The 22,446-nt window shown below is 37.9% G+C and overlaps 1 protein-coding gene across 3 annotated transcripts in view; it reads right to left on the bottom strand.

The window, feature by feature from the left end:
- Positions 1–120: 120 nt before the first annotated feature.
- LOC126372782 (F-box only protein 25) overlaps positions 121–22,446 on the bottom strand; it is a 44,297-nt gene continuing 21,971 nt past the window's right edge. For 2 of the 3 annotated variants that reach the window (XM_050018671.1, XM_050018670.1), the window contains 7 exons: positions 8,034–8,121; positions 7,133–7,322; positions 6,318–6,499; positions 5,802–5,894; positions 5,303–5,463; positions 4,743–4,851; positions 121–3,991 (listed from right to left, as the gene is read on the bottom strand). In XM_050018671.1, coding sequence (XP_049874628.1) covers positions 3,896–3,991; positions 4,743–4,851; positions 5,303–5,463; positions 5,802–5,894; positions 6,318–6,499; positions 7,133–7,322; positions 8,034–8,121 — 919 coding nt within the window. In that variant the 3' untranslated portion in view covers positions 121–3,895. The remainder of the gene's footprint in view (positions 3,992–4,742; positions 4,852–5,302; positions 5,464–5,801; positions 5,895–6,317; positions 6,500–7,132; positions 7,323–8,033; positions 8,122–22,446) is intronic. The other variant, XR_007567219.1, reaches the window with a different exon arrangement.

The raw sequence follows: 22,446 nt of genomic DNA on the forward strand, positions 1-22,446 counted from the left end.
ATAAATGGTGACAATGTGTACAAGTATTTGACAGCCAAGGAATATTTTTATTGGTATGACGGTAATAGCTTGTGAATAAGGAATGAATAGGACTGTTAATAAAAAAATAACAAATGGAAGTCTTATTCAAAATAACTTTATTTCAAAATACCATATAAAGTACTAATAGTGAGAACACAAGTCAGAAAACAATTCCAATGCAAACAAAATTCATCACAGATTAACTAAAAATGACTTAAAAGTGAGTAGGTAAGCTGCATTTCATCTAAACTACAACTCTGGGAAGAACCAATCCCTTTGTGAACTATGAACCTATTGTGTATGTGATGCACAATTCATCATAGTTTTAATACCGACAGATGCTAGAGCTACACAAATATTCTTCAAGTCTACCTTATGTAATTCCATCTAAAACCTACTATGATTTTCAAAATCAAAATGGAAGATATGAATGTTTCTCCTTGGTAGGAAAAAATACCTACCTTCCATTTTGATCCATAAGTAGATCAATTAAATTTTGTTACTAATATGTTATACCCCCTCTGGTTGTATGAGGGGAGGCCTGTGCCCAACAGTGGGACATAATAGGCTGTTTATGTTATGTAACTAATATATTGTAAATGTGATGATACCCATATTCAGTCCTACAGTTCTTCCAAAAGTTGTCAAAGTTAGCATCTTGGGACTAAACAATTCATAATATTTATCTTAAAATATCACAATATCAACAACTACACTACAAGTACAATACAATGAACATTTTGACCATAGAATGAACCATCAGACTTGAATTAATTTTAGAAATATTTTTTTGCTGTGGCTACACTTTGAATTCTAAATTCAAAATTATTGCAAAGCAGTTCATAGCTTTCTGAACTCCTTCAGAACTTTGATATTCTACTAACAATTGTAAAACTATAATTATTCAGCCTACCCTTAATTTAAAAGTTATCTTAATACTGTTAGATATAAAAAGAAAGAGCCTGCTCAATAGTAAGCTTTTAGTGCTTCTCTTTTTATATTATTTTAAACTGTGGCCTCTCATAAGAATATCAAAGTTATTTATATTAATATTCTTGCAAATCCAACTATTTCTCTCATATCTGATACTGGTAAATGTAGCCACAGCCTTTCCTATTGTTACTGTGACGGATAGCAGTTAACAATCAACTAAAACTCTTTAGGCCTAAAAGGATATCTTACACAACAGTTCTCATATGAAATAAGCTTCAAGAATAACTCTTATCAATAGTTTTGTATTAAAATATTGCTTTTTATCTTAACTAGCTGCATTTTTTTTATAGTAAATTTTCTGAATTATGCGACGAATAGTCTTAAATTATGATTGCATTTAGGGGCTTGTTTCAATATAATCTTTAATGTCAGTCAATTTAATAGCTTTTTTATCATTGTTTGAATAGAAAAGGCCCTACATTTCTTCTGAAAACCATAACAGGGTAGTTTCCAACTAGTTCAATTAGTTACTTTTTTACTATTATTTTTATCCTTTTTTCTTTATTAAAATTCATAAATAAGTTAAATAGAAAAAAGAATACATTTAGATCTATCTTTATTTAGTAATCAGAATTGCATAATTTATCTTTGACCTAGGAAACTACCCAATTATCTATACATTGCTTCACGCAAGCATTCAAGAGCCTATGACTATGACAGCAACATACACCTAAATTAATCATATTCTTCGAGACATGCAGGGCCTGCGTTATTATATGTGGATTTTACAACATGCTCCCTTTGCCAAAGAACTTGAAATCTTACAACTATTAAAAAAAAATGAACATATTAGTGAAATGTTTGATACGAGTTTAGTTGATGTACTGTTAACAAAAGTAGTAAGTATGTTAAGAACTGAGGTGTTAAACATGATGAAATTTTTTCTTATTTCTAATGAATGAAACTTATAGTGGTAACAGACAATCGAATCCGTGCGGGCCGCACCACGAGCCGAGTCCGATACTGGACATGTACGGTCGTGTGGAGGACACACCTCACCGAAATCGCTATTTTTCCTTTTTACTTGTCGTGGTAATGGTGTTGTAGGAAGGGTGGTAGCTGCAAATAATGCGATTTTAGCTTGTATTGTTAATCGGACGCATGTTATATGAGGCAATCGGTCGTGTGGCGGGAACGACCGCACCGCACCGCATTATCGAGTTCGTGGTGCGGTCCGCATAGGTTCGATCGTCTATTTGTACCTTTAAATCCGACAGATAATGGAGTTTCTTGTAATTATGGTGTGACAAATATACACAACCTTACCAATAAAAAATAAACAAGTTGTGAGTGTGTGTTTTAAGTATTTAGCAGCCAAGAAAAGTTCAATCGAATCATTTAATAATTGGTTACACAGGTCCACTGTTCGCATATTTTTCAATGGTAAGGTGGGCTGTAGGCATATTAGATTAACCATGAAATTTCCGTCTGCTATGTACTGTACTGGTTCTACTAAATCCTATCATGTGATTTATAAATTAAAATAGTAAATAATATTAATGAAACATAACAACACTCAAGAACAATACCGATTGCTTACAACACACTTAAATTTTAATAGAAATTTTGGAAATATCACATAGTTCTTTTAAAGCATTAATATTATAATATTAAGCATTAGTGCGCAAACAAAAATAGGTGAACAAAACAAACCTTAGAAACTAAATGCTTACGTCTAAATTAGATTTTATTCAAACTGGATTATTTTTGGTTTACACAAAAATGTACCTTTTTATGGTAGATTTAACTGGTTTATTGGTCTACATTACAATACTGCGTTTGATAAGAAAAACGACACATTTAGCAAGCAAAATTATGTCAAAATTATGTTAACTATAATCAATAGATTTTTAAGAGAACACATTTGATTAGTAATTTATGTTATAGTTACCCTATAATGATTATAGTAGGTTTTTCATATAGGCCATCTGCCTGAGATCTTATTCAGTCACCAAGATTCTATTAGAATCGAAAGTCATCGTTTGTTATATAGTCATGTACTTCATATCTTTAAACCATGCCGTTTACGGTTTGGCCGAAAAGAGTAGAAATTAAATAATAACAGTTGTTTTGCTGGTAACACTGGTTTATAATCAATCTCATAGATTTAAATCTCTATGTTGACCAATGCAGAGGCTAAAAATGTTGCCAAGTAGAACTTTTTACACATATTTGCCAGGCTGCAACTTTTCGAAACCATTTGTGATTCCCAAAACGTTAATATCACTGTTTAATTTAAAATAGTCGTTCTAAAGTTGAATATTAGTCAAATACCTACTTTACACGCATTTGTTTCGAGTAGAACATTCTAGATTTGAAACAATACATACCTGCAATAATCCATTTTGCTTCTTACTTTATATTTTTTTTCATACAGTATCAATCATCTTTTTTAATTAAGACGGTCTTATGCCTTGCAAACTGTCTTATATTACGAGACCGATGTATGTGGAATTGTATAAGGTGCCATTGGTTTTATGACCATTTATGTGAATTCATAATGGAGAGAGCCTCAGAATTTCTTTCTTTGTAATGATTCAGAAAATCTGAGATGGAAGTTTTTTTGACACTTATTACCGTCTCTTCGTAAGGCCCATCTTCGTAATATCGTGTCCCTTACGATTCTACTCAAATGGACTTGCAACATAAGGCCAGTTCAAGCAGATAATGAGATGCTGGCTCAGATGATAGTCATACATAGTGGCCTCAATCCAGTGGCTCAGATGATAGTCATACATAATTGCCTCAATCTAGTGGCTCAGATGATAGTCATACATAGTTGCCTCAACCTAGTGGCTCAGATGATAGTCATACATAATTGCCTCAACCTAGTGGCTGAGATGACAGTCATACATAGTTGCCACCTCGTGGTATGGAAGTATTAGAGCGAGAAGAACTTGAGGAATGCCGCAGGTGGTACAGGGTGTGGAGGCAGCGGACCGCCCGCTTCTTTCAGTCGCTCACGATATTCAGGACACTATAGGAATAATACGAAGTATTAGAAAAAATACTGAAACTATGAAAAGCAAACCAAGTGTGACGCAAGTCCTTTCTAAAAGTGTTGAATGGGCTGATAATTTCTCACCCACTACACGGTATCAGAATCATTTATTCAACGTAATTATCACGGATAAACATGTTGAAGGTCAGTTTAATATTTTTCAAATTATGTCATTTAAGGTGTTATGGCTAAGGAGAAGAAATTACAATAAACTGCAACAGCAATATATCTTTTAAATCAATCTATCTTGAAATTAATGTGAGGAGTGGCTGAGGGTTGTATCATCAGTAGCAACTGACACGTTGGTCTAACAGAAAGCTCGGTGAGCTGTGGGTATTTAGGTCTTAGTTCGTATTGCGATAAATGTATAGCTGACTACTACAATTGGAATATAGTCAGAGCCTCATATCACCAGCCCATTAACGTCCCCACTGCTGGGGCACGGGCCTTCTCTATGGATAGATAGGGAGATAGGGCCTTAAAGCACCACGCGGGCCCAGTGGTGGTTATTAACGACTGCTAATGCAGCCGGGACCAACGGCTTAACGTGCCTTCCGAAGCACGGAGGAGCTCGAGATGAAAACTTTTTTTTTTGTGGTCACCCATCCTATGTTGATGAAAGTTGCTTAAGTTCAACAATCGCAGACCGAGCGCGTTTACCGCTGCGCCACCGAGCTCCTCAAGAGTCGTGAGCCTAGTTATGTGTTATGTTACCCATCATACATACCTGATCAGCTATACACGGGTGTCCGAGCGACCGCCAGAACAAGCACTTGCAGTGACGACAGAGCGACAGCGTCTCTGCAAACTGGGTGTCTTCCCTTAGTCCATACAGCCTGAAAAACCGTGTCATATTCACATAAATTTTTTTGTGAGAGCCGTGGTACCCCTGTTAGTAGAACGCTTGCCTCTCATTTTGAGGTTGCAGGTGCGAAAACCAATGATTGTCCAATTTGTTTTCGTATTCATGTTTGGATCATAAATTATTATCACGTACTGATGAAGCGGTCAAGGAAAACATTGTGAGGAAACCCATATGTGACTTAACCTGTATTGGGGTGGTTTTCCCTTCGCGGCTTGGAAGGTCAGACAGATACTCGCTTCTGTAAAAAGCCGGAGCTGTCAAATCTTCAGGTTAGGTAAGCTGACCTTGTGAAAAAGGGGTAACGGTATGGAGATGATATTCACATATAATGATGAGATATGGTGGTTCTGCAGCTGGCTAATGTGAAAGCTGACCAGCTCCCGTCAGATCCGCTGCGCAGAAGCACTATCTTCATCACTTACTTCCTAAGCTGGTGGAAGACTTTCTTCCAGTCAATGTCTTCCTCTTTATTCTTGAGCACGCCGTCTAGCTGCTGCTGGCTGAAGTGGAAGCTGACCAGCTCGCGCCAGATCCGCTGCTCACTGCACACTGACGCCATCACGCTCCATGCTGATGACGCCGACTGGAAAGAAACACCGATACTTACTTAACTACGAGTAACTCTTTTAATATGGTTTGACAGCTGTTTCTTTTGCACTAGGTCTGTCTGTCTGTCTGTCCTCCTTTCAAATTAATTAAAGCTATATTAAGGAAGTATCTCCATACTTATGCTACCTGCAGATACGTGCGGGGAAAGAGAAGCGTAAGCACAAGTGATAATAATGCGAACGCTTCGGGGTAAAGAAAGTCAGACCTGTCAAATCTTCAGATTCGATATAATCGGACCTCGTGAAATCGGGATAACGCTAGAGAGATGATGGTGTTATGATATGTTACATGTGAAATCCCTAATGTACTTACGTCTAAATCCCTGTGGTCCGCTATCCTTAACAGTATCTCTCTAATGCATTCTTCAGGTAAATCGTGAAGCTTCGGTACTACTTCTGGCCCCGGCTGGAATAAAAGAATAATTACACTGCATATCAACTATTTTCATTTTGTGTTTTTTAAATATGATGCAGTTAATTCGGGCGATCGAATGGTCGTGGTGACCCCAAAGCGCCGGTCCTTAACAGCCACCATGACAACGCCACTAGTACATAACTACTGACCATTGAGATCCTATAAACGAATAGACTTACATTCGCTAAGAAGTTTTCATAAAGCGTCCAAATCGTGTTGTAAATAGTATAAGTTTGTTACCTCAAATTAAGATGTTATGTTTAAATAAAGTGTAATGTCGGTGGGACAGAGTCGTTACACGTCGCGTCGTCGCATGTGACAAGATGCGTCGCGGACACTTTTTTACAGAGATTGCTTGTCTATTTGTTATGCGAGGTCTATGAATGTGACGGATTGGCTACCGTAGCCACTTACCTCTTGTATGATAATCTCGCTGGCGATGCGGTTGATCCGGGCGATGGCGTGGTCGTGATGGCCCCAAAGCGCGCGCGAGCCCAGCGGCCGGCCCCAGCACGCGCGGCGCTCAGACTCGCGTAACGATGACAACGCTACCAGCAACGCTCGTAGCGCGTTCAGGTTCTGTTTCGATGTCGCCACTGGAGATAAGACATATAACATAAACAGCCTATATTCGTCTCATTGCTTAGCACAGACCTCTCCTCAATCAACCGGAGCTTCGACTAGTCAAGCCGTTGGTCCCAACTTATCCTTAAAAACACACCTCTCGCGCAGTGGAGCAGCGTGGTTGAGTATGCTGCATACCCCCTCCGGTTGATTGAGGGGACAAGACAATTTTGAATTTTATTTTTGTATAAGTAGCATTAGGAATACCAATACGAATTGAGTAAGTACCTATTCCTATACAACGCGGGACAAGCGGACAATCCGTGTGACGGTAAAACGATGTTCTGCTTACTTTACTACGGTACTTCTCCACTAACGGCCTCCGTGGTCCAGTAATTGAGCTTTGGGCTCACTATCCGGAGGTCACGGGTTCGAATGTCGGTCGGAAAATCAGCCATCACCCGATGGTCCGACAGGAAGATGAGCCGTGCTTCAGAAGCCATGTTAAGCGGTTGGTCAGTTGGTCTTGGTTACTACTTCCTGGTGAACGTAGTCGTTACACGAGCCGTACCTATTAGCAGCCTTTGGAGGCTCAAAATTAATCCTGACATCAAGGTTTCTGAGGTTGATTCTCCATCGCACAGTAGAAAAAGACGCCTTCTCACCTTGGTCAGCGAGCTGCTCCAACATAGACAACAGCAGTTTCTGCGCAGCGCCGGGTAGATGCGTCAGTCGTTGACCACCAAGCAACAGCTCCAACAGAGCGCAGATATAATTGAACCTTCTGACGTCACGGACGGCTGACGAGAAGTCCAGGCGGCGGACCGCTTCTGACAGCCCGTTGAAGCCTGCAATCTGATGAGGAAGGTGCCTTTAGATTCTCAGTTATGTTATATAGCAGCTACAAGGACCGGAGCGAAGAAGGGACTATAAAATCCCAAAATCATAATATTTTGGTTATCATCTTAGTTATATAAAGGGTGACGATATGGCTCATCACCAATCACGTTGTTCTAACAGAAAGCTCGGTGAGGTGTGGTTTCTTCGTTCATCTTGCGATGGATGTACCTCTGACTACCTCAAAAGGATTATGTTGTTATATAAAGGGACTTAGACTAAGAGATCACGCAGCGTTAAGACGCTGTGGTAAGCCACAGCTCAGACATTCCATACAAAAATATCATTCTTACCGTTTGCCGCTTAACGAGCGAGCAAGACAGACAGTTCGCGCGTGCTCCCTTACTCCTTAGACTAAAGTGAGACCAGCGGACCCAGCGGAGGGGCGATCATAATTTATTTATAAACACGACAAATACAATTTACTCGAAGGACATCCAAGGCTAAAGAGCCCGGTACCCTTGGCGTGCGGGGACAGTTGCGATATCAGTGGGGATGTGAGTGTCCGTTCTGTACGTAGGTATATACATTCTGTGATTTTACTCCAGTTTTATACCGTCATCAAAAAAAAAACAAGTGTTGTAAATAGTTACGATATTACGGTCATCGGTAGACACTCTTTGTGAATCATCCATCTTAAAATAAAACGGACTCGAGTACGGGCAATACCTCTCTTGTGCACTTTATTGTGATATGGCAGTGTGGAGGAACTCTTGCAACCGCATCTGTATTCTTATCGCCGTCTTCCCCTTCAGACCTGCAACAAGTTAAAAAAATATAAAGTCGAAAATAGATATACAATTAAAAATCACATTTGCCGGAATTAAAGAAGAAAAATAATATTCGTTTTAGGGGGCTAATTTAATATAACATAATTTTTTATTTATTTATCAAAACTTAAAACTATTATTACAGGACCATCCTAATCCGATAGTACAGCACTGATATCTACTTATGACATTTAACACAATACATACAAGGTAGCTTTTTCAAATTTCCTCAGACTACAAACAAATAAGTCGATCCTGGATGCAACCTCATTGAGTGTGTGCATAATAGCCTAAATATAAGTAAGTGCACGTATGTCCTAAAGGGTGGGTACCCTTTCAACCGAAATCCAAGACGAAAGGGGTATCGTGCATAGTCCGCCACGCTGCGCGCTGCTCCAGTGGGAGTTCAGTGTGTTATAAAATATATTTTGCAGTAATCCAGAATTCGTTTATTTAAGTACCTATACGCTTTGCGAATCAAAATGATTTACAAGACATAGCATGCTAATAACCCATATTATACAAGAATTTCACATTCAAGTATAATCCACACAAGCCGAAACCAGCACTGCCATATTCAACAATCAATCAACCATCCATATTAGCTCCGAATGCTCTTGCGCACGATCATAGAAACTGCCAGTCAGCCCTTAGTCTCGGCAGCTTTCACTGGCGATTTCTCCGGGATAATCATAAGCCGCCATATTGCCCTCCATGATTGATGAGCGGCGCGCGCGCTCAAAACGGCGCGCTTTGCGGTCACTAATTGCATGCAAACTACGGCAAATTAGTGTTGCGACAGTATTATAAGGTCTTCATTCGCGTGCTATTTTAAAAAGATTGTAGTCTGTAAATCATATATTATGTTAGTCATTTATCGTCGCTTTGTAGTACGTAAGCGCCACTTTTTACCTGGATTGAAATTAAATCTCTCTTTTGTTGATGAAAAACACATCAGAATATCATTTTGCGAAAAGGCGCTTATGTGGTTTTTATCTGTAAACACGACGTAAGTAAACGACGTACATAACCTATTCGCCCCTTGATTTTTTGTACTACTTATACTCCATTAAGTATAGTACAGCTTGATTAATTTTACAGCTGCCTGAACAATGTATTCAATCAATCAAGAACGTAATTTCATGTCCGCCCTACAGACAAACTAATTAAGCTACCATTCATCTCGTAAAGTAATAAATGCGTCTGAAACGAATCCTCAACAAATCAAGTCACACAAAATCTGGACCGCTTGCAATTCTTGCCAAAAAGCAGTTCTATTTTCGAACTTTCCTAATTAGTTTACTTTTACGAAACTAAACTAGTGCGAATGACAGTCGCACGAAAAACGTTACGCAAAACTTTCTAACGCCGAATACGTAGCGAACTATAATAATGGCACTGAATAAAGGCCATTATGGTACTTTCGATGTAGTATATAGAATTACGGGAAACGGATCTCTAGTTTATTATTATGAGGTAAAAGCGGACGTAATGCCGCGTGTAATTCTGAATGGGCGTCAGATTTGTTTTGTCTTCTGATTGTGACAAAAGGTTGATAATGAATCTGCAACGACGGTAGACAAGAAACTGCGTTAGTTTTTAATGTAATCTATTCATATAAGTAACGTAAATACTACATGGTTGGTATCGCTTTTCTTCTTCACAAACTCTTTACACACTCCTCGTTAGCTATGTTTAAGACCCATGTAATAGGGGGGAAAAATAGTTTATGAAAATAAATGATGACATTGTCGAAATCACTTTGTGAGACTGTCCTTTGTTTGGTAAGAACTTTACAGGATTGAATCACCTGATTGTCTGAAAAAATAAATGGATTCCGTGCTTCGGATGGCACGTTAAGCCGTTGGTCCCGGCTATTAGCCGCAAAAACACCTCCACCAACCCGCAGTGGAGCAGCGTGGTGGAGTATGCTCCATACCCTCTCCGGTTGATTGAGAGGAGGCCTGTGTCCAGCAGTGGGATATAGGCTATTTATTACGACTAAAGATTTGAAAGATTTTTGATGGCAACTGATGTTTCTTTTACCTTTTACAAAAGCAAATACAGTATTCCTAAAAGTTCTTAAAGTTTTCATAAATAAAACCTACAAACTTATCCTTGTATCAACATTTCAACTTCACACAGCCTTAAGTAGACATACAATCGACCTAAAAGCGTAAATATTCTTCCCCTAATTCAGTTTCCACAAAAGACCATCGCAGCTTGACCTCGTAACTCCCTCGTGGACTATTCCTCTGGGTGTCTTCCTTCAGTGGACAACGTTTGTAGGTCAGACGGGAAGTCCGTCGCGCCTCTAACCAATATACTTCGGACGTCTGAAACTTTCCACTCTATTTTTTTGTCTATGTGGTTTTGTATAATGATGTAAAGGTCTGGAATCCTGTAATAACGGCGGTGGGGATTGTAATGTAACCGTGGTAGCCCTGTTGGTAGAACGCTTGACTCTTAGTGAGGTCGAGGATTCGATTTTTGAAATTTGTTTTCGAATGAATCACATAAACATTTAATAAGTATCACGTGCGGTAGCGGTAAAGGATTACATCGTGAGGAAACCCACATTCCCGAGAAATGCATTTCCAAGGTACGGTCACGAGCATTAATATGTATACACTTTGGTATCATGTCACATTAACTTTTTTGACAAATTGACCTGTAAGTCTCACTAAATGTCAAATAATGTTAGTGGGACAGAGTCCTAAAGTGGGTAAATTATATTGCTATGACTTTACTCGTATGTGACCTAACTTGTATTGGGTTAATGTTGTCTCGTGGCAAGTTCCTAGCCCATCGCCTATTAGTCTGTCACGTTATACCGGATATGATGTCTGTTGACTTCTATAACATATCCCGGATGATAAACAACTATACTTAACGAATATACTTATTTTTTCGTCCTTGACAATGCGTGGAAGCAACAATTAGTAAGCTGTTGGTACTCTACAAGGCTTGTGCAGGTTAGATATAAATACCTAATATCAATTACTATAGAATTTTCCTTGTAATATATTTAATTTGGCTTTATTCTTATTGGCATTCTCATAGGTATATAAGAATACTAGATCTGCCTCCACGGCACGGAAACCACGCGGCGCACGGAGCGAATTATATCGAGAAGTTCGACCATCGCATCGAAAGTTATCTATACAGATAAATATCGAACGGCTATTCGTCAAAGCTAATGCATTTTTTTTTGTTTTTATTCGTAAATGCTTACGGCAAAAAAGATCTTCTGCCCTAAAACTATTACAGACACAGAACTGTGGAGATTGACTGGACAGGATACTTTGGAGGCTGACATCCGCACACGGAAATGGTGGTGGATTGGCTATGTTCTTAGAAGACCTGTGGAGCACCCGTCCCGCCGAGCTCTGACCTGGTGTGCGCGTGGAAAACGCAAAAGGGGCGGCCCAAAGAGTCCTGGCAACTGAGAGTTAAAAACGCTCGGCATATCATGGGTGTGAGTGGGAGTGTTGGGACTTGGAAGTGGAAATCTGTTATTTGAGCCCAACATCCCAACAGGGGATAAAAGGATTAGAAGAAGAAGATTCGTCAAAGCCCTCTGTAGGTATAATTCGCGCCGCGGCGCGGTTGTCATGCCGCGAGGGCTGGTGGTCTCGGTACAAATAATTTTGTTTTATTTGGAAGATTAACAATCAAATACAAACCATAAAATAGTAGATCAATAAACCATACAGAGAGATTTCTATTAGAAATAAGCCGAACTGTTTGTCTGTTTTGTGTGTAATCCACTTGTCTTTATGTAGCTACAATAAACTGTTATACATATAAATAGAAAAAACTAAATTACTTACTGGTTTTATTATAGAAGAAGCCAAATCGTTCTACTTTTGGTCTGTCGTTCGTTATCTCGTGTCGTTCGTCGTCTAGTATAATATGATAAATATTGAATTTGATACAAATTATATGCATATTATAATCAACTAAGTATTGATATTGCTTTGCAACAGTAACACGTCAAAGTAGATGTTCAAGTGAAAATGAAAGGTAAAATTGAAACTCGGTAAAATATGCCGCCAAATCGATCACCGACGAACAAATTGACACCGGCGCGATGGAATTATGCTTAATTTGAGCCCAATCATACGAAGATTGCGTATAATGTTGAAGTAACACAAATTACAGCTTTTATTGATGAGCTGTAATCAAATATTACGGCAGAAGTAGACAGGGGCATTAAATTTTTTACCCGACTGCGGTGAAGGAAAAATAAGGGTTATGTGTGGGACCGTTATGTATGTATGTAATGCCAATTCGTCCTAAGAGTTTCCTTATCACGGCATACGACCAGGGGTATCTCGGACGGTAAACAAGCTAGGTTCCGTCGACTCTGAACCGAGTAATATTGATCGAACAACAGGACCAAACCGTTACATCTCACTACAATTCAATGTATACTTAAGTAATATTTTAAACAAAATTAAAGGATATGTTTAGCTTTAGCGCTGGATTTTCAATTTTATTAATCGACTTGAGGAGAGAGGTTCTTCTTGGTGTTTTGAATATCCCGCTTACAAATCAAATTATTTGAGAGAACACATAGAATACAAAATGGTGATGTGTTTCGTAGTAACTATTAAGAAATTCGTGCTTCTTTTCCGTTGATTTGCACCTATCTCAATTCCATTTTTATCGAGATGTGTGATCTGCACAGCACGTCAACCGCGCCGCGAACTACGTTTATCTACTTATCTTTAGCAGAATATAACACTGAGAGTCATAGCTTTCTAAAACAAATACGTCCATATTCCTGATATTACTACACTTTAATTTTGCAATAGCGATATCACGCGAGGCAACGGTCTCATCACGTTCGTGCATTTTCCGTGAATTTTGCAACTTGGTGCAATGTACTCTAGTGTCTACTGGACCAGGTACGAAGACCTCTGTAGTAAGTAGGTATTGGTGCCTATTCGGGCGGGCAAAAACTATACCCAATTTTAGTTTGACAGCTCTTAAATTAGTGCTGTACTTCATACGTGCAAGAAAAAGATGGAGCTAGCTTTAGTCCTGTCAAATGAAGTTGGTGGTTGCTCGAATCGACACCAATGTATACTCATACTCCTAAACTTATGCTCGTTATCACAGACAACCTGCAACCACTGTTGATACGAAGTCCTAAGATGGATATGATGATCCTTAGGGTAACAAAGGGTCAATCAGCCTATCGCCAATAACAATTATCCACCATGTTTGAAAGGACACGTAGTCTCATGACTACGTCCAATGCAATACCTTCAGAAGTTCCTATCTTCCTTTCCTTATTCATTTATATCTCTTACAAGATGAGTCAGACTTTGATGGCTCAGGTTACAATGGTCCATTTGCAAACTGCAATACTCGCAGGTCGTTGACACCGGATTGACTTCGTAATAAACTACATTTACTTTATTATCTGTGTAATAAAATCTGCAAATAAAAAAGAGTTTGAATTCCAAAAAGATTATACTTTATTTACTGGGAACTCATTCATTATTTAAATGTTTTTTTTTGTCACGTAAACTTAATTAGCCGGTTAGCAGTACACGTGTCATAATTTGTTTTTAATAGCTTCAATTTGCGCGTGTGAAAGCTGTTAATGACCGTTTGCACTCGACAGTACGCAAACGGAAACATCATTACCTACCAGTAAGTGTTGAGTTGTATTGAAGACGAAAGTTACGCTTACACTTTTATTTCGCTAACTGGCTGTTAGAACGCAATAAACGATATTAAACATTTTAATATTAAAAGAAGTTTCTTTTAACTGGCAACATTAAATAAAGAAGTAATAAAACCTTTATAAAAATATTTTAAATAGAACAAATAATAATAAAAGTTTAAAAATAGAACGTAACGCGTTTAGTCTTCCAATTTAAGTAGGACTTACGCTTTCCACCGTTTATGTGCAATTGCATAGGATAGAAGGTCTTTTGTTTGAATTGTGAGGGGTCTTGTTTATTTGGCGTTGTTATTCGAGCCAGTTGTTCCTGCAGCGCGATTCCGGGTCGGCGTGTGCGCAGACTACCGGTCGCATGTTGGCGCCACTCTGCTACAAGTTTATTTATACTAAACAAGCTTTAGGAAACAACATAGTAATAGCAGTAATAGTTAACTACGCGAGTGTGTAAGTAGTTATAAAAGTAATTTGAAAAGGAAATGTTCTTTCTAGGTACCATACCGCAATACGCAGAGCATATTATAAACCAGGAGTTTATTTGACACAGATGGTTATTCTCACTCCATACAAAAATAATAGCGTAGTTTCCAACTAGTCAATTCAATTCTTGATGAAAGGCTTCTGTGTGGTCACAATTCTGCCAGTATCACGTTTGAGTTTCCAACCAGTCAAATTAGATACTTTTCACTAAACGTCGAAACACGAAATAACTATGGAATTTTTATGAAAAGCCGTCATAGAAAGATGTGATAAAATGTGTCTTTTGTCACCTTTAGACCTATCTTTATTTATTAATCAGAATTTAATAATTTATCTTTGACCTAAGAAACTACCCAATTCTTACCGTGTGCCGCCTTACCACGAAAGTGCGTGCGAGACGGACAATTCGCGCGTGCTCCTTTTACCCAAATCTATCTCTGTACAAAATTTCATCAAAATCGGTTCAGTAGTTTAGGCGTTGACACGTAACAAACAGACATACAGAAAGAGTTACTTTCGCATTTAAGATATTAGTAAGGATTTCAACTTTAGAATATGACCCAAAGCGATTCAGTAGCGCAATTTCTAACAGCTGTTTGTGACTATATGTCAGTCTATCCGTGACCTTGATTCGTGTGTCGGTTAGCTGCAAGTTCAACTTTTATTATCATTGAAACGACCTTGCACTATGATTATTACTGAACTGCAGTTTTATACGATGTAATACGTTTTTGTTTAGTAAAAAAGCCTTTATGTGAAACATGTATTGTCTATCGTGTGGGTTGTGAGGTGAATTACCAACCTCATCAACCCTGGTGTCAGGGCTATAAAGGCCCCTGACATGGCTCATGTAACGACTACTTACTTACATTAGTAAGTAGTAACCGGGGCCACCGGCTTAACGTTTGAAAACTAAAACCTGACCACGGAAAAATCACTTTTTATAAAGTATGAAACAAAAGAAGATATGTATGCCAATCTACCCTAAAAATGCTTACCACAGTATCTCCTAAACATCACCATTCGGAAGAATTTCATAGAAATATACCTGGGGGGTTAAACCATTTTAACCCCCCAGGTATATTTCTCTGAAATGCTTCGATGTAGCCTTCCACATCGAAGCAATTCATCTAAGAAAGCAATATTGCAATTTGACATTTGCGCATATAAAAGTAAGTGCGCAATGCAAACAAATGTCAAATAGCGATATTGCTTTCTTAGATGAATTGCTTCGATGTGGCTATTTTAAGCCACCTATTTTCTTGTTTCATACTTTTTAGAGCATAATATTTCTGTAGTCAGGTTTTAGTTTTCAAACTTTTATTTTTGTATGTATGCCATTGCTTGAAAACAATACAATGACAATACTCTATCCCGAGTGCTTACAAGGCCGCTGTTTAGTTCACAATCTATTGCGTCTGATTTTATAATAGTTTTATAATAGGTATGAGTACTTGGTTTGTTTACATGTGCTCTATTAGTAACTAGGTACCTACTTATATACTACGATGAAGAGCCCCGTTGATTAAGTAGTTAGTTACCAATTTATTTATTATACAGCTAATATGGTTTCTGATGAGTAATAACAAAAATAAGCGATTGCGAATACATGTGGGTTGTGAGGTGGATTACCAACCTCGTCAACCCTGGTGTCAGGGTTACTATTGACCCGCCAAAGGCCCTGACATGGCTCATGTAACGACTACTAATTTAAATCAGTAAGTAGCAACCGGGACCGACGGCTTAACGTGCTTTCCGAAGCACGGATCATGTTACTTTCAGACAATCAGGTGGTCAGCCTGTAATGTCCTTTCCAAATTAGGGATAACTAAGGAATTCTTGTGGTATGGCCTCACCGGGAATCGTACCCGGGACCTAGATAACAAGATTATAATTTATGCATAATTGTATATACATATTCCACATTGTTGTGTGTCAACAGTGTTGAAATATCGGGACTCTCAGATTCCTTATTTTAACGCGGTAAGAACCCGGTATTATCTATTTAATTATGGAAATCTCCTACTAATATTATTATTAATAGTTCATCATCTCAGGATAACCTGTTGTTCTGCTCCAAACAAGATTGCGGACATAAACTTGTGGAAAAATACTATGTAAAATGTACAAGAAAGAGACAGCAACATATCATCAAAGAGATTACATAGAAATGCACCAAGACAGGCTTATCGCTAACTGGGTAACGTAACACACGGATGAAGTAAGTAGGTGCGTACACGCAACATCGTGGATTATCACATTATTAGTGTAAAAAGATCATTATAAATTCTAATAAGTATTTTAAACTCTAGTATTATAATAATGGGTAGTATTAGTGTAATGGGCATTTAATATTCAATTAAAATTGATAGTTTTTGGGTGAAATGGTGTTACAATTCAGAAAAATACATTATTTATCGAAATTAACACACAACAGCGATACAGTTACAGTATAGTACAGTCATGAGCAATGTAATGTACCCACTTTAGGACTCTGTCGTACTAACATATTTGACATTTAATAATAATCGATTAATCGACTATAATCGATATAATTGTAGAATTTCCAATATCTTATTAGAACATATTTAGAGGCTTAGAAAATAATCGATTATTAATCAATATACAGTTTATTATCGGGCAACACTAATACCTATAAAATAGAGTAAGTAAGTCTTGTAGTTTAATTTTCACGCGATTCGCGCAGACATACTGGAGTGATGATGACAATAAAGGAATTAAATACGACCTTAACAATATTATAGCCGCTTCTAAAGGCAGTTTCCAAACTTTGAACTTAAAATCCAATATAAGGTACGGTCACGAGCATAAATATGTATACACTTTGGTACCATGTCACATTAACTTTTTTGACAAATTGAACTGAAAGTCTCACTAAATGTCAAATATGTTAGTGCGACAGAGTCCTAAAGTGGGTACATTATATTGCTCATGACTCATGACTGTACATCGTCATTAATCAAATCAATAATACATCGATTACGATGTATTTCTTTGGATTTGATACCTATGTCTATTCCTGTAGAATTACTAGTTGCGATCCAAAACAATATAATTCCCTCGACAATTCTATTCTATTTCATACGAGAGCCCCGATAGGTACAAAATAAAGCGATAAATAGGAACGGTCCCTTGACACGCAAGAATGGCATTACTGGAATTGGTCCGCGAAATCGAATTGTTGACAGATATTTAACATGGAAATTGCGAAAACGTTTATGATGAGAAGTGGTTTAAAAAGGCCACATCGAAGCAATTCATCTTAAAATATTGCGTCGATGTGGTGTTTTTAGCCCCGCAGTTTGGTGTCCTAACTGAGAGGAATGTCTCGAAATTTTTAGCAAAATATCCCTTATGCCTTAGAAAACTTTGGTCAAAACTTGTATATTTCCTAAATGTTGATAGAAATTTTGCGAAAGGCACCAATTGCGACGAAAAGGTGCCGTTGCAACTAGTATCTGTAAGGGTTAAATGATAATTATGCAGTATGTTTCGTCGTTTCATTCTTCAGGTATAATCAATAAGCAACTCATAATTGTGATCGAACTTCATTTAGAAGTTCGTTTGATCATCTGTTAACGTCTAATTGAGCAGAAATACATACGGGAGTGTTTAGGAGTCTACAATCAACTTCATTATCAACAACTTAATAAAATAAATATAACAGCAAAACAGTGCAAAAATAAATTCATCTGCCACTGACTTGGCGACAACGACGACGAGAAACTATGCTAATAAAAAAAAATCTCGTCATTTTCATTCTTGAGAATATGATCGTTTCTGGAGTCATCAGGGTTAATGAAACCAATGTCATGACTTCATGACCGAACGTCTCGTTATTAATTATTGACTACGGGATTCAATAACGGAAAATTAAAACTTTTTACCCCATTTATCTGCGTCGTCTTTCTAGTTTCAATCTATTTTCTATCCACTTTATCTTTCTTTAATGTTCTTTCGTGACTTTTCTCAGTTTAATACTTCGCCCATATACAGCGTAGAAATTACACAAGCGTCCTTTATGTTCTGGCTTTCTGCCAAGGATGATCGGCCAATGACCAACCTTTGATCACCCCTCTACGCGTCTGCGCCATCGTTTCAGAACAAATCATGCCCGTTTTAGAACGAAAACCTGTCGCGTTCACAGAGTGCCACTTTAAATGTCATTCTAAAACGATACCATTACGTCTATGGAGAAAGAAACTACTAGAATCTTCAACAGTTTTAGTCGTATTTTGATACAATTTTCGAATTGTTTTAACTATATGTGCGATACAGAAGCAAAAAACTCAGGTTTTATGGAACTAGAAATTTGTTTATTAAATATTAATTCACTCACTACAAATAAACTTTGACTAGATTTGTATTAGAATATCTTTAAAAAGTTTTTATAATTGTTAACTAAAACCCCGAATAGTGCAATAACTAGTTTTATTCTCCAGTTTACAAATCAAAAGGCTATATCAGTAATATATTTTTAAGAGATAAGTAATAGGCGCGAATCGCTTCACCATCGACAAGCTTCTTCTTTTCTTTTTTCAAGTCCCCCGCCATGACAGTCTTCAACCTGATGTTGCCAACACGGCCATTCTGCGCGGGGTCTGCCTCAGACACCTCCCGAGTTGAGATAAAATACTGAAATATTAGTCACATTAAATGGATTTGCTCTACTGCAGTGACTGTATGCCAATCAACAGACACTAACCTTAGAACCACTTGCACTTAAAGGGCTTTTCACCACACTTAAGTGTACCAAATTGATTCCTTCAACAACCTAGAACCACTTGCACTTAAAGGGAATTTCACCACACTTAAGTGTACCAAGTTGATTCCTTTAACCACCTAGAACCATTTGCACTTAAAGGGAATTTCGCCACACTTAAGTGTACCAAGTTGATTCCTTCAACAACCTAGAACCACTTACTCTTAAAGGGAATTTCACCACACTTAAGTGTACCAAGTTGATTCCTTCAACAACCTAGAACCACTTGCACTTAAAGGGAATTTCACCACACTTAAGTGTACCAAGTTGATTCCTTTAACCACCTAGAACCACTTGCACTTAAAGGGCATTTCACCACACTTAAGTGTACCAAGTTGATTCCTTCAACAACCTAGGACCATTTGCACTTAAAGGGCATTTCACCACACTTAAGTGTACCAAGTTAGTTCCATACAACTAATTTAATGGTTCAGTCACGAGGAATATAATGCACCCACCTTAGGTCCCCGTCGCACCAACATATTTGACATTTAGTGAGACTTATAATTCAATTTATCAAAAAAAAAGTTAATGCGACATGATACCAAAGCATATACATATTATTAACGCTCGTGACCGTACATTAATGAATAAAATTTCGACAAAGTTGTCTAAAGTATTTTATCTTGACTCGCACAAGACGCACAAGCACATTTATGAATTAAGTACACTTATCATATTTTACCTTCGACCAATATAATCAAAGTATTGTACTTACAACATGTAGTTCATACCTGGAAATTATTATTTGCCAACACGGAACACAAGGGTTACAGTATTAACTGAGAATATGTTTTATTAATCTATACTCCAATCATTAATCTTTATCCAGGGTTTTATATTTTCAGCAGCAGCTACGCCTGTGTATTTTTTATTACTTCTTTCGCTGCCTCTTATATCCGTCACCTCGTATCTATCGTTTCCTAAAACTTGTTTTACTTGAAAAGGTCCTTTAAACACAGGTAAGAGTTTCCGGCTTTTCCCATCGTTGCTTTGACTCTGTATCTTAACCATAACCAGATCTCCTTGTAAATAAGCTCGTGCCTTCATTCGAGTCTTATCAAATCTCCGTTTTTGTGATTTCGCATCGGCTTTTATGTTTTCATCCACTCTCTCACGCAACTTGGTCACATCCACAACACATCCACTATCAAGCTCTGGAGCCAAACTGTCACTATCCGTACGCAATCTATATCCCAGAAAGACTTCACTGGGTACCGCTTTAGTCGTTTTGTGAATGGTACTGTTTAAACCTTGTTGTAAGATCTTAATATATTGATCCCACCTATCATCTGTTGTATCAGCGCCGGTGGTTTTTAAAGCCTCTAAAATGGTTTTGTTAAAACGTTCAACTTGGCCATTGGAACGGGGCATACCCGTTGCTACTATATGTAACCGTATATTCTTATTCGCGCAATAATCTGTGAAATTCTTTGAAGTAAAACATGTACCGGCGTCCGAAATAATTCTCCTAGGGTTACCAAATATTTTTGATACACGTTCCAATTCCTTTACCACAATCGAAGACTTTGTTGTCCGAACTGCCGAAATCATAATAAATTTTGTAAATGCATCGACCATAACTAATAGATATTTATTTTTATTTTTAGTCTCTACAAATGGACCTAAATGGTCAAGGTGAAGAGTGTGGAACGGCTGCGCGTACTTCGGTAACGGGTGTAACTCTCCTTCTTTATGACCACCCTTATTTTTGAAATATATACAATTTATACAGTTTTTAATATACTTCTTTACAATGTGTCGCATTCGAGAAAACCAATATTGATAAGCTATTCGTTCAGTAGTTTTGTCAACAGAAAAATGTCCTAGATCGTCGTGGTTACATTTAATAATTTGCCAAATGCATTTTTTTGGGACTACCCATCGACGGCCCTTGGATGTTCTTCTGTAGACTTTACCACCTAACAATTCATAGTCATTAAACACATTTTTGTTGTCATCGGCCTCTCCTGATTCTAAGATAGCTTTAATACGCTGTAATTCAGGATCTTGCAATTGGACAGAAAGCAACCAGTCCGCCTCTGTTATGGACATTATGATCTCAGATTCAGATTTTTCACCAGATGGCACGGGGTTTCTGCTCAAGGCATCTACATGTTGCATACGATTTCCCTCTCTGTGTACAATTTCAAATGAAAACTCTTGAGTTGACATAACCCACCGTGCAATCCGAGGAATAATCTCTTTTTTTGTTAAAGCGTATCTCACCGCGTTACAATCAGTGACAATTTTGAAGGGGGATCCTACCAGATATAAACGAAATCTCTGAAGAGAGCAAATTATTGCCAACAATTCTAATTCAAAGGAATGGTATTTCTTTTCGTCCTCGGTTGTTTGTCTACTATAATAATGAACTGGTTTTTCACCTTCGTCAGTAACTTGCATTAGGATACCAGCAATACCATCCCTACTGGCGTCCGTGTACAATACACTCTCTTTATTGGGGTCAAAAATTGACAAAACGCTGTCAGAAGTAAGTTTGTCCTTCAGTGTCTGAAAGGCCTCGTCATGAATTGTGTTCCAAACCCAGACAGCATCCTTCTTCAACAATTTCGTCAACGGAGCAGAAAGCATTGCGCAATTTTTGATGAATTTACGGAAGTAACTTATGAGTCCGAGAAATTGTCGAAGCTGGTGTACTGTCCCAGGAGTTGGGAAGTTTTTGACGGCTTCCAATTTAGATTCGTTTGGCATAACACAGTCTGGCTTTATCCTATATCCGAGAAATTCGATCTCTGTTTTAAAGAAATGACATTTTTTTAGATTAAGTGTCAAACCATTTTCTCGCAATATTTGTAAAACTATTTCCAACAATTCAAGATTTTCCTCAACCGTTTCAGTGACCAAATACACATCGTCCAAATACAAAATAACATTTTCGAACCTTAAATTGCCCAACACTTTATTCATCATTTGCTGAAAGCATGCGGGTGCATTCGCCAAACCAAATGGAAGCCTCAAAAACTCGTAGTGTCCATCTTCAGTAATAAAAGCCGTCTTATCTATGGACTCGGACTGCATCATTATCTGGTAATATCCACTTTTAAGGTCCAAACTCGTAAAACATTTATGACCTTGAAGCCTATCTACGAGGTCCTCTATACGTGGCATGGGGTACTTATCCTTGATAGTAATTTTATTTAAAGCACGATAGTCAATGCAGAGCCTTTTTTCTCCATTTTTCTTATTGACAAGCAGAGCAGGACTTGCATAGGGTGAAGTACTTTCGCGTATAATGTTATTTTCTAATAATTCGTTGACCATTTCCCTAATAATTTTCCTGTCTGCATTTGAAGATCTAAAAGGCCTGCATTGAATCGGCTGTGAACT

This window comes from Pectinophora gossypiella, chromosome 14, assembly GCF_024362695.1.
Source record: "Pectinophora gossypiella chromosome 14, ilPecGoss1.1, whole genome shotgun sequence".
NCBI classification, from domain to species: domain Eukaryota; kingdom Metazoa; phylum Arthropoda; class Insecta; order Lepidoptera; family Gelechiidae; genus Pectinophora; species Pectinophora gossypiella.